Below are 13,744 nucleotides of genomic sequence, written 5' to 3' on the forward strand. Positions count from 1 at the left end.
GCATTCTCATGCGTCTCTTCCTCCCAGACTGTAACCCCTTGTACTAGACCTCCAGCCATGAGAAACGCTCTTCCCATGTCACTTGTATAGCCCTGTCAGAATTTTGTATGTTTCAGTGAGATCCACTCTTGTCCTTCTATAGTGAATAAAGGCTGAGTTCACCCAATCTCTCCTCATTCGGCAGTGCTGCCATTCCCAGGAATCACACTGGTGAAACGTTGCAGCGTTCCCTCTTTCACAAGTATATCCTTTCCTGGGTAAGGAAATCAAAGTAATCCAGGTGTGGTCTCACCAAAGCTCGGTGTAATTGTGGCATGACAGCAGTCAACTCCTTGTAATGAAGGTCAATGCACCATTTGCTTTTCCGTGTTTGTTTTCAGTGGCTGGTGTCTCAGATGTGCAGGTCCCTTGGTAGATCAACTTTCACCCATGTCTCACAATTGAAATAATTCTCTTCCTTTCTTTTCCTCCTGAAGTAGACTAACATTTATCCATATTATACTGGATTCACCGTCTATTTGTCCACTCACTCAATTTGTTGAAATTGCCTTAAAGCATCTTTGTATAACCTGCAATCCCACTCAGTTTTGTCAGTGGCAAACTTAGAAATAATACATTTGGTTCCCTCATCCAAATCATTAATACGTATTGTGAATAGCTGGAGCCCGACCACTGATCTTTGATGTACCCAGCTAGTCACTTCTGTCACCCCAAGCAGTCAAGCAATTTTCAATCCATGTTGACGTAACCAAATATCCCACAAAAGCAAAACTAAAGCAAAGGCCTGAAAATTCAAATGCATCCTGTCCACTGGTTATTATATAAAAAAAGAATTCAAATAAGTTTGTCATAGATGACTTCCCTTTCGTAAATCCATGTTGACTCTTGTCTAATCCCTTTGATTTCCTTTTTTGTGTCCTGTTATCACACCCTTTATTATATACTCTAACATTTTTCCTGCTCTGTAGTTCCCCATTTTCTGTCTCTCTTTGAACCATGGGGTTACTTTGCCATACTCCAGCCTGCAGGAACTGTACTGTAATCAGTTGAATTTTGGAAAGTGACAGCGAATGTATCCACAATTCCCACGGCTGCTACTTTTGGTACTTTGTGATGCATATTATCAGGCCCTGGGGATTTACCAGTTTGCAGCACCATTCATTTTGTTTTAAAGCTAATATTAATTTTGATGCCCCCTTTCCATTTGACTCTTGGCTCCTGAGCATTTCTGGGTATGTCCTGTTCCATGAAGACAACCAACAGATCTGCTTAATTCTTTTCATTGTTTCCCATCATAAATTCTCCTGTTTCTAACTGTAAGAGACATGCCTACATTTGTCTTCATTAATCTTTCTTTTTTCATACTTGTTTCCAGTTGGGCAGATGGGCCTGTTTCCATTTCTGTGCTGTATAAGATTAAATATTTCAGGAGATAATTTAGTGACATCTGGGCAATGCTAATAAAAGGAAATTTGATGATTAACTGTTATAATTGATCAGTCGGCTATGAGCTTTGCAGCATCTGTAAGAGTCATTACCTGCTCCTTTTCCAAGGAGCGCATCCTCAGCATGTAAGTCCTGTCTTTTCCCTGTTAAGAGATGCTGAAAGACTATGCTTTCTCATTCTCTGCTTGTATTTCACATTTCCAGTATTTGTTTTATTCAAGCAAATTGTGAAAATGAGAGAGGAGGAACATTCAGGTGTTTTTGAATTGTGACTACGCTTTGTGGTTTAGTGCTGGTATCACATTAATGTGTTACCATAGAACAATACAGGCCCTTCGGCCCACTATGTTGTGCTGACCTTTAAACCTCGCTTAAGACTATCTAACCCCTTCCTTCCACATATCCCCCTAATTTAAATTCCTCCATATGCTTATCTAACAATCTCATGAGCTTGACCAGTGTACCTGCCTCCACCACTACCCCAGGCAATGCATTCCATGCACCAACCACTCTCTGGGTGACAAACCTCCCTTTGATACCTCTCTTGAACCTCCCACCCATTACTTTAAAGCCATGCCCTCTTGTATTGAGCATTGGTGCCCTGGGAAAGAGGCGCTGGCTGTCTACTCTATTCCTCTTAATATTTTGTACACCTCTATCATGTCTCCCCTCATCCTCCTCCTCTCCAAAGAGTAAAGCCCTAGCTCCCTTAGTCTCTCCTCATAATCCATCCTGGTAAATCTCCTCTGCACCCTTTCCAATGCTTCCACGTCCTTCCTATAATGAGGTGACCAGAACTAGACACAGTACTCCAAGTGTGGTCTAACCAGAGTTTTGTAGAGCTGCATCATTACCTCGCGGCTCTTAAACTCGATCCCCCGACTTATGAAAGCTAACATCCCATAAGCTTTCTTAACTACCCTATCCACTTGTGAGGCAACTTTCAGGCTGTGTGGATATGAACCCCCAGATCCCTCTGCTCCTCCACACTCCCCCAGAATCCTGCCATTAACCTTGTACTCCACCTTGGAGTTAGTCCTTCCAAAGTGTACCACCTCGCACTTCTCCAGATTGAACTCCATCTGCCACTTCTCAGTCCAGCTCTGCATCTTATCAATATCCCTCTGCAATCTCCTACAATCCTCCACACTATCCACAACACTTCTGACCTTTGTGTCGTCTGCAAACTTGCTAACCCACCCTTCTACCCCCTCATCCAAGTCATTAATAAATATCACGAAAAGTAGAGGTCCCAGAACCGACCCTTCTGGGACACCACTAGTCACAGCCCTCCAATCTGAATGCACTCCCTCCATCACAACCCTCTGCTTTCTACAGGCAAGCCAATTCTGAATCCACTCGCCGAAGCGTCCCTGAATCCCATGCCCTCTGACCTTCTGAAGAAGCCTACCATGTGGAACCTTGTCAAACGCCTTACTAAAATCCACGTGGACCACATCTACTGCACTACCCTCATCAATCTTCCTGGTCACCTCAAAGAACCCTATCAGGCTTGTGAGGCAAGATCTTCCCTTCACAAAGCCATGCTGGCTGTCCCTAATCGGTCCATGATTCTCTAAATGCTCATAGATCCTATCTCTAAGAATCCATTCCAACACCTTGCCCACCACAGACGTAAGGCTCACTGGTCTGTAATTCCCTGGACTATCCCTACTACCTTTTTTGAATAAGGGGACAACATTTGCCACCCTCCAATCCTCCGGTACCATACCTGTGGACAACGAGGACTCAAAGATCCTAGCCAACAGTTCAGCAATCTCCTCCCTCACCTCACGGAGCAGCCTGTGGACTATCCCGTCAGGCCCCAGGGACTTATCTGTCCTAATATCTTCTAACAGCTCCAACACATCCTCTCTCTTGATATCTACATGCCCTAGAACATTATCCTTACCAGCACTGTGTCCTCTGCATCATCAAGACCCCTCTCCTTGGTGAATACTGAAGAGAAGTATTCATTGAGAACCTCACCCACTTCCACAGCTTCCAGGCACACCCTTCCACCTTTGTCTCTAATCGGTCCTACCTTTACTCTCGTCATCCTTTTGATCTTCATGTACGTGAAAAAAAAACCTTGGGATTTTCCTTAACCCTACTCGCCAAGGCCTTTTCATGTCCCCTTCTTGCTCTCCTCAGCCCCTTCTTAATTTCCTTCCTTGCTGCCATATATTCCTCCTGAGCCCTTTCTGATCCTTGCTGCCTAAACCTTATGCATGCTGCCTTCTTCCTCCTAACTACTTGTTCCACCTCTCTTGTCACCCATAGTTCCTTCACCCTGCCATTCTTTCTCTGCCTCACTGGGACAAATTTATCCCTAACATCCTGCAAGAGATCCCTGAACAATGACCACATCTCCATAGTGCATTTCCCTTCGAAAATGTCATCCCAATTCACACTCCCAAATTCTAGCCTTATAGCCTCATAATTTACCCTTCCCCAATTCAATACTCTTCCTGTCCTCTTTGCTCTTATCCTTGTCCATGACAATGCTAAAGGTTTAGGGAGCAGTGGTCACTGTCCCCAAATGCTCACCCACTGAGAGATCTGTCACCTATCCAGGTTCATTTACCTAAAACTAGATCTAATATGGCATCCCCTCTAGTCAGCCGGTCAACATACCGTGACAGGAATCAGTCCTGTACACACTTAACAAACTCCGCCCATCTACACCTTTAGCACTAAGCAGGTGCCAATCAATATTTGGGAAGTTGAAGTCTCCCATGATGACACCCTGTTATTCTTGCACCTTTCCAAAATCTGCCTCCCCAATCTGCTCCTCAGTATCCCTACTGCTACTGGGCAGCCTATAGAATACTCCCAGTAGAGTAACTGCTCCTTTCTTGTTCCTAATTGCCACCCATACTGACTCTAGAGAGGATCCTTCTACATTATCCACCCTTTCTGCAGCTGTAACAGTGTCCCTGACCAGCCACGCCACCCCTCCTCCTCTTCTCCCCCCTCCCTATCCCTTTTAAAACACTGAAAACCAGGAATGTTCAATATCCATTCTTGACCTGGTGACAGCCAAGTCTCTGCAAGAGCCACAATATCATAGTCCCATGTGCTTATCCAAGCTCTCAGTTCATCACTCTTATTCCTGATACTACTTGCATTTAAGTAAATGCACTTTAGCCCATCCACCTTTCTACTTTTATACCCTTATACTCTGCTTCTCCTTCCTCAAATCCTCTCTACATGTTAGATCTGACTTTTCCTCATCCACTTCTTCCTCTGACCTACCCTTCTGGTTCCCATCCCCTCACAAACTAGCTTAAACCCTCCCAACCACCCTAACAAACCTTCCTGCAAGGATATTAGCCCCCCTTGGGTTCAGGAGTAACCCGTCCTCTCTGTACAGGTCCCACCTTCCCCAGAAGAGATCCAATGATCCACAAATCTAAAACCTTCCCTCCTCAGGCCACGCATTCATCTGCCATCTCCTCCTGTCCACTATCACGTGGTACTGGCAGCAATCCTGATATTGCTACCCTTGAGGTCCTGCTCTTCAGCCTTCTGCCTAGCTCCTTAAACTCAGTTTCAGGATCTCATCCCTCTTCCTACCTATGTCGTTGGTACCAACATGTACCATGACTTCTGGCTGTTCTCCCTCCCGCTAAAGGATACTGTGGGACCCGATCAGAGACATCCTGGTACCTGGGAGGCAACCAAGAATCCAAGATTCTTGCTCACTTCCACAGAACCTCCTATCTGTTTCCCTATCAAGTCCCCTATCACTACTGCCTTCCTCTTCTCCTCCCTTCCCTTCTGAGCAGCAGGACCAGTCGCAGTGCCAGAGACCTGGCTTCTGCTGCTTGATCCCTGCAGGTCATCCCCCTCAACAGCTTCCAAAGCAGAAAACCTGTTACTGAGGGGAACAGCCTCTGGGGTCCTCTGCTCTATCTGCCTGTTCCCTTTCTTTTTCTTTTTCTCTCCCCTGACAGTCCCCCTTCTATCCACTTCCTGCTCTAAGGTGGGTGACTGTCTCCCGATGCACAGTATCTACATAACTCTCTCCCTCCCCGATGCTCCGCAGTGTTAGAAGCTGCGCCTCCAGCTCATCAGTTGTGAGCAGAAGTTCCTCCAGCACTTACTGCAGAAGTGGTCACCGTGCACCACAGCAGGGTCCACTAGCTCCCTCATTATGGATGTGGAGAACATCATGTTCATTGAGACGTTTGGCTCCTTTGTGTTCAGCACCATGTTGTAGAGGCTCAAACCTTAGAGTAAGTGAGCCACCCAGAGTATTCCTTGGGCCCAGTTGTGTGCAATGAGTAAAGAGTTTATTTACCCGCAAAGCTTTTTATTGTATCTGCCATCTGACTGCATCTTCTGATCATGCTCTCTTCCCCAATGTTTTTCTCTTTTGGCCTGCCTTATTTTCATTACACAAAGAGGAAGAGAGATTACACTAATCTAATGTTTCAATTTTTAGTACAAGTTCCATTACTTTGTTAGAATGTGTTTGTCCCCCTCTTGGCTTTCTGTTTAGGGCAAGGAGTAAATGCACGGTGCTTTTGTCTGGAGCTCAGAGCCTGACAGTAGACATTTTAATCAGGCCCAGCCTCGCGTATTCCCCCCTCAGCCTCCATCATGGCCTGGCCTGTAATCTGATCCTCAACAGGCTAATGGTTTGTTAGTTCAGAATGTTTAACAATACTCCTTCCTTTATTACAGGAAACAACATTAGCAAAAAAGCCCAAGAGTTTAAGATTTGAAAGATATTTATCAGTCTAAGTCCACTGATATTTCACCATGTTAGTTGTCATGCTTTATTTTTGCTCATATTTTTAAAATCCAAAGCACTAATGCATGGAAAAATCATTTGCTGCCAAAAATGTCATAGAGTTGTACAGCATAGTAGCAGGCCCTTCAACCCCATCGCCTCTATGCCTGTCTGTTCTAATCCCATTTGCCTGCATTAATTCCTTATCCCTCTATGCCTTGTTCATTCAAGTACCTGTCCAGATGCCTCTTAAATGTTACTGTTCCTGCTTCCACCACCTCTTTATTCCAGATACCAACTACTCTGTGTGAAAAATTTACCCTTACGCACTCTTACCTTAAACCTATGCCCTCTAGTTTTATCATGGGAAGCAGACTTGGGCTACCTGCTCTATTTATGCTGCTCATAATTCTACATACCTCCTATCAGGTCACCTCTCAGCCTCCTTCACTTCAGGGAAAACAGTCCCAACCTATCCAGTCTCTCCTTGTAACTCAAACCCTCCAATCCAGGCAACATTCTTGTGAATCTTTTCTGCACCCTCTTTTGCTCCTGTAGTGTGGAGATGTTGCTTCTGAGAACTGAAGTCCAGAAAAAGGTTAACTGGGGAAACTGGAGCAGATCTGTCAAGATCTTTGCTCCACAGTTGGTTCATTTTAAAGACTGGTTTAATTTAATATTATATATGCTTAAAGATGTATTTTCATGTTTGGCTGCTTATTTAATTTTCATTGATGTGAAGCATCTCCCTTCTACTGTCTACAGTATACTCTTAAGCCCTTTTCTTGGTTTGGAATTTTTAAATTTCTGTACCAGCCTTGTACTGGATGTGAACTTGGCTGCTCCATGGAGCCCAACTATTGTTATACAGTCTATCCTCTTATTCCTTACTTGGGAGAGAGCTTGTTGAACCAGAATCGTTATAGACTGACTTTGGCTGTAATGAGTAGTGCATTATAATGAGGATAGAAATGGCAGTAGCACATTCTCAGCCTGAAGTTCAGTAACCATTCACTCAGTGTGAAATCAGCACCATGTTTCTCACTGGAATATACTGTGGTCCTGCTTTTTGCTGTTCACAGGTGACACGAATTAATTAAGCACCTGAAAGCAAGTTCTCAAATGTCATGTTTCTTCACCTTCTGAATTACTAATCATAGTGTGGTATTGCTGCCTAATAGTAAAGTGTAGTGATATGCACTTCGCAATTCATTTGTCCTAACCTACACAATTTCTTTCCTTCTCTCCACTTGCCTTTTCTTGCTTTCCTGCTTAATATTCTAACTTTGTAGAGTCTCATCTCTGTCCTCGTTCAGCTTCAGCTGGTCCTGTGAACTCCCCCATCAACGCTGCCAACAAGCCTCTGCGTAGCCGCAGCATTGATCGACAGAACTTGGTGGATGCCGTTGCTGGAGGTGTGACGCCAGTCGAGGCCACGCAGGTCAGTGGAAGAGCTCATGATGCGTTTATTCAGAAAGCATTAGAATGGGCTTGGCCATAGAAGACAGGGTAGTAGTGGAAGGGTGTTATTCTGGTTGGACATCTGTGACCAGTGGTGTCCTGCAGGGATAATTGGAATTTATTATTATCACATGTACCAAGGTACAATGAAAAACTTGTCTTGCATACCATTCATACAGATCAATTCTTTACGTCAGTGCATTAAGGTAGTACAAGGTAAAACAATACAGAATGCAGAGTAAAGTGTTACAGTACAGAGAAAGTGCAGGTACACATTGAGGTGCGAGGTCATAATGAAGTAGATTGTGAGGTCGAGTCCATCTTATCATACTAGGGAACCATTCAATAGTATTATAACAGCAGGATAGAAGTTATCCTTGAGCCTGGTGGTATGTGACTTTTACATCTGCCTGGTGGGAGAGGGGAGAAGAATGTCCAGGGTGGATGGGGCCTTTTGATTATGCTGGCTGCTTCACTGAGGCAGCGAGAAGTATAGACAGAATCCATGGAGGGGAGGCTGGTTTCTGTGATGCGATGGGCTGTGTCCACAACTCTCTGCAGTTTCTTGCGGTCCCAGGCAGAGCAGTTGCCATACCAAGTTGTGATACATCTGGATAGGATGCTTTCTACGGTGTATTGATAAAAATTGGTAAGGTTTGGGGACATGCAAATTTCTTTAGCCACCTGAGGAACTAGGGGCGCTGGTGAGCTTTCTTGGCCGTGGCGTCTACATGGCTGGACCAGGACAGGCTATTGGCGATGTTCATTCCTAGGATCTTGAAGCTCTCAGCACCGTTGATGTAGACAGGATCATGTGCACTGCTCCCTTTCCTGAAGTCAATGACCAGCTCTTTTGTTTTGCTGACATTGAGGGAAAGGTTGTTGTCAAGACATGTCACTCTGCTCTCTCTCTCCTTCCTAAAATGGACAAAGCCCATGAACTGGAGGAACAGGGCTTCCCTAATGATGGACTGAAGGGTCATGTTATGTGCGAGGATGACAGGCTCTGCATCCACCCAGAGTTTCAAAGGGTCGACAGGGTCAAGAACGAAACATTTGCCAGAGAGCTTATATTCCTAATGTGGAGTGATGCTGATGGGGTATGTGATGGGTTTGAATGGGGAGTTGTTTTCATGAAATAATGAGGGTGTTTTTTGCTTTAAATGAACAGAAGCAAGTCAAAGAAAAGCGCCCTTCATCTCCAGCTACAACTGCAAGCCGTAGACGGTCTCCTTCCCCAAATCTAGCAAAGAGACCCCCATCGCCATCGAACCCGGGTGCCAGGAGACCCTCTTCACCGAGTACAGGCACCAGGCGACCTCCATCACCATCAAACACGGGCGCTCGGAGACCCTCATCACCATTGAACACAGTGAAGAGATCAATTTCGCCATCAATGGTCAAGTAAATACTCTGCATATTAAGCTGGGATGTTGGGAGTAATCTAAAGAGCTGCTTTTCTGTCAAGGATGAGTGTGACAAAACATTGAAGGTAGAGCAGTGGATGTGGGGTATATGGACATCAGTAAGTCATTTGACAAGGTTCTCCATGGTAGGCTCCTCCAGAAGGTCATGAGGCACGGGATCCATGGAGATTTGGCAGCGTGGATTCAGAATTAGTTTGCCCATGGAAGGCAGAGGGTGGTGGTAGATGGAGAGTACTCTGCCTGGAGGTCAGTGACTAGTGGTGTTCTGCAGGGATCTGTTCTGGGACCCCTGCTCTTTGTGATTTTTTTTTTAACAAATGACTTGGATGAGGAAATGGAGGCATAGGTTAGTAAGTTTGCAGATGAGACAAAGGTTGGCGGTGTTGTGAATAGTGTAGAAGGTTTTCGTAGGTTACGTCAGGATGTAGCTAGAATGTAGAGCTGGGTGGAAAAGTGGCAGATGGAGTTCAATCTGGAGAAGTGTGAAGTGATACAATTTGAAAGATCAAACTTGAAGGCAGAGTACAAGGTTAATGGCAGGATTCTTAGTGTGGAGGAACAGAGGGATCTTGGGGTCCATGTCCATAGATCCTTCAAAGTTGCCATGCAAGTTGATAGGGTTGTTAAGAAGGTGTATGGTGTGCTGGCCTTCATTAGTCGGGGGATTGAGTTCAAGAGCTGCGAGGTAATGTCACAGCTCCATAAAACCACACTTGGAGTATTATGTTCAGTTCTGGTTGCTTCATTATAGGAAGGATGTAGGGAGGGCAAGGAGATGATTTACCAGGATGCTGCCTGGATTAGAGAATGTGTCTAATGAGGAAAGGTTGGGTGAGCTAGGGCTTTTCTCTTTGGACCAACACAGGATGAGAGGCAACTTGATAGAGGTGTATAAGATTGAGAGGTATAGATAGAGTGGACAGCCAGCACCTTTTCCCCAGGGCAGCAATGGCCAATACCAGAGGACATCAGTTTGAGGTCAGAGGAGGAATGTTCAGGGGAGATGATAGAGGTAGGTTTTTTACACACAGAGTGGTGGGTGCCTGGAACGCACTGCCAGGGTTGGTGGTAGAGGCTGATACAATAGGGAAATTTAAAAGACTCTTAGGCACATGGATGTAAGAAAAATAGAGGGTTATGGACTGTGTAGGAGGGAAGGGTTAGATTGATCATGGAGTAGGTGTTCATATAGGTCAGCACAACGTCGTGGGCCGAAGGGCCAATACTGTGCTGTACTGTTCTATGATGGACAGAATGGCAGGTCCTTTAATATTAACGTGGTTCATTCTGAGTTATAGGAACATAAAGCACAAATGGTTTTGGAAATGAGATTGTTATATTGTAATTTTGTTCTCTGAAATGATGGTGATACTTTGTGAATATCAGACGTGCATCTTTGATTGTTATTGATCTCTTATTTTATTTAAATGTTAGATCGAGTCCAAAGAACTGTCCTCCTCCTCCTCCTCCCAGCACATTTAAGCCGCACCCTCCATCCCCCACATCCGTCCATAAACCTCTGCCTGTTCACCGACCTCCTGCTGCTTCCACTGGTGCAACAGCAACCAAAAGGAAAATGGAGAAGGAGGGAAAACCAAAGCAGAAATTGGAAGTTACTGGCACAGAAAAAGAATCCTCAACATCGTCTAGCAAATCCAAAGATTCTGAGCAGAAACCAGGTATGGCCTGATCAGATGAGGTGCAACAGATCGAGCTTTAAAACAAATTAGCAGGCAGTATCTTGTATACCTCCTGAGTCGAGCTGGAGAACTGCTACCAACCTCCATGGCAATCCCCAAGACGCCTTGAGCATAATTAGTCAAAATTTGACACCAAGCCTCAGATGTTGGGACAAGTGACCAAGAGGTTGGTTATCTGAGTAGGTTTTAGGTCTTGTGTTAAAGGTGGAGAGAATTGAGTGAAATTTTGGGACTTAGACATGTGAAGGCAAGGCTTCCAGTAATGTGAAGGAAAATCAGGAAAACATGAGATGTAATTCTGAAGGACAAGAAGGCTCAATCAGATGCAGCATTGCTGTATCATCTCATCTGAAGCCCACTGGCACTGCCAGTGTCAGGCCTGGTGGCACCTTCATGAGATTCTCTCTAGTACAGCTTTTCTGAGCGACACCCTGCTTCCTGATGCAGACACATAATGGTGGTTCACCATTGTCTCCTGGAATCTCTCCCTCCTGCCACAGTGGGTCCTCAAACATCATTCTCTATGCTACTACCTTCATCTGAGAATAAGTCATTGTAAAGGTGATGTAGTGTGGTGACTGTGTTCAAGGCGTAAAGCCTAGGGTGTGAGCAGAGAACAGTAATCAGAAGACAGTGCTATAGCAAGTAATACACCTGCCTTAGACTGGTCCAATTCTGACCTCTGGTGCTGTCAGTGTGACGATTTTCACATTCTCCCTGGTTTTCCTCTGGGTGCCTGGGTTTCTTCACGCATCCCAAAGATGTGGAGGAAGTAATTGGGTTAATTGGCTACTCTAAATTACTCCTAGTGTTGGGCACGTGTGAGAAAATGAGTTACAGAGAAACAAGTGTGAAACTGGGACTGCTCTGGGGAGCTGACACACTCAATGAGCTGATGGCTTCTTTCCATGTCACAAGGAAATGTAAAGAAGTAATGTGGGTGATACTTATTGATGGAAGAAACAGTAATGATGGAAGGAGAGTAGTCATGGGGAGAGATTATGGAATCCAAAGTGGCATCTTCAGTGGGAGGTAGGAAGTTTGATTGGAAGACTAGAGAGAATTATTTTAAAAAGTTATTAAATATGTGTGTTCAGGGGGATGGGGATGTGGATGTCTTGCAAGGTCAGGATAGGATTCAGTTATTGAGGACTGAGGGGAGAAATTTCTTTCAGCAGTGGGGTGCAAGTCTTTGAAAGTCCGTACTCCAGAGGGCTGTGTACGTTTACACTGAGAAATTCAGGATTGAAAGTGATGAATTGTTAAACATTGAGGAAATGGGTCCTGAGCAGGAAGGATCAGCCATGATCTCATTCAATGGTAGGGTGTACTCAGGGATCTGAGTGGCTGATCGCTGCCTATATTTCTGATGTGGTAAAAATTTCATCCAACCCAACAATGACAAATAAGAGCAGCCAGTGTAATTCTGTTGTCCAAGGTTCATGCTATGAATTATCCTGAATTTGAACTGCAAATAGTATTCCTTCATGAGGGGCATAGGGTGAATGCACAGTCTTTTTCCCAGGGTTGGGGAATCAAAAACTAGAGGGCATAGGTTTAAGGTGAGAGGGAAGAGATTTAATAGGAACCTGACGGGCAACTTTTTTTTTCCGCACAGAAGGTAGTCAGTATTTGGAATGAGCTGCCAGAGGAAGTGGTTGAGGCAGATACATTTACAACATTTAAAAGGTATTTGGACAGGTATATGAATAGGAAAGGTTTAGAGGGATATGGGCCAAACGTGGGCAAACGGGACTAGCTTAGTTGGAAATCTTGGTTGGCATGGACCGGTTGGGCCTGTTCCTGTGCTGTATAATTCTACAATCTGTGATGCTGTGAAGTGTACACAGACTTTAAGGAGTAAGGGCATAGTGGTGACGTAGAACTGACTCCAGCCAAGGTGCTTCAGGCTGTTGTAAGAGAGAAGGCATAAGAAACGGGCAGGAGTCAGCTGTACTGTTCATGTTTGCACTGCCATTTAATTCCACTTTCCAGTCTGATTCCCATGACCCCAATTGCTCAAAAAATCTAACGGCATTGAATAAATTTACTGACACCGCTGCGCCTCCCTGGCTAGAGAAATCCAAAGATATCTCTCACTTTAAATGGCTGACCCTTTATCCTGAAACGTGCTTGCGTAGAACAGTACAGCATTGAACAGACCATTCAGCCCACGATGTTGTGCCAACCTTGATGACAATTTATACTAAATGTCTTCCTCATGTATCATCCATATCCCTCCATTCCCTGTTTATATGTCTATCTAAAAGCCTCTTAAACTCCACCAAACTGCCTGCTACCCCTGGTAGCCCATTCCAGGCACCTACTGCTCCCCCTCTAACCTTAAAAGCATGTCCTCTGCTGTTTGAGATTTCTACCCTGGGGCAAAGATTCTGTCTGTCTGCTCTAACTATGTCTCTATAATTTTATAAACTTCTATCAGGGCTCCCCTCAGCCTCTGACAGAGAAGACAATCCAAGTTTGTCCAACCTCTCCTTATAGTTCGTGTCCTCTAATCTGGATAGCATCTTGGTAAACACCTCTGTACCCTTTCCAAAGCCTCCACATCCTTCCTGTAATGGGGCAACCAGATATGCACACAATGATGGTCACTTAGGGTTCATGGTGCTTCATGGTTTTAGATTCCTTAGTGGGTGTAAACATCCTTTCATTGTCCACCCAGGCCAGTAAGTGAATCTGGAAATCTGGGGGGGGGGGGGGTTGCAGTTAGGGATGATCTTGTTCCTGTGGTCCCAGTCTGCAGGGAATCTCAGCATGTTTGTGCAGGTGGATAAACCTAATTCCATTTTACAGATCAGGGAATATGCTCCTAAAACCAAATCAATGACCCTACTGGCTGAGCCCTTGTGCCAGGTTCAGATTACAGAATCACCATATTGTTAGCATTAGAGGGGGTGCAGTGGAGGTTTACAAGGCTGATGAGGCCAGGGCTGGAGAATTATGGCTAT

At 44.9% G+C, this 13,744-nt stretch overlaps 1 protein-coding gene across 8 annotated transcripts in view; it reads left to right on the plus strand.

Annotated features, from left to right (window-relative positions):
* The window catches only part of map7d3 (MAP7 domain containing 3), a 125,197-nt gene that overhangs the window by 70,084 nt on the left and 41,369 nt on the right, over window positions 1-13,744 (plus strand). For 5 of the 8 annotated variants that reach the window (XM_052022150.1, XM_052022153.1, XM_052022154.1 and 2 more), the window contains 3 exons: window positions 7,480-7,628; window positions 8,820-9,052; window positions 10,510-10,754. In XM_052022150.1, the coding sequence (XP_051878110.1) occupies window positions 7,480-7,628; window positions 8,820-9,052; window positions 10,510-10,754 (627 nt within the window). The remainder of the gene's footprint in view (window positions 1-7,479; window positions 7,629-8,819; window positions 9,053-10,509; window positions 10,755-13,744) is intronic. The other 3 variants (XM_052022151.1, XM_052022156.1, XM_052022157.1) reach the window with 1 other exon arrangement.

Source organism: Pristis pectinata, chromosome 8 (assembly GCF_009764475.1).
Source record: "Pristis pectinata isolate sPriPec2 chromosome 8, sPriPec2.1.pri, whole genome shotgun sequence".
NCBI lineage: Eukaryota > Metazoa > Chordata > Chondrichthyes > Rhinopristiformes > Pristidae > Pristis > Pristis pectinata.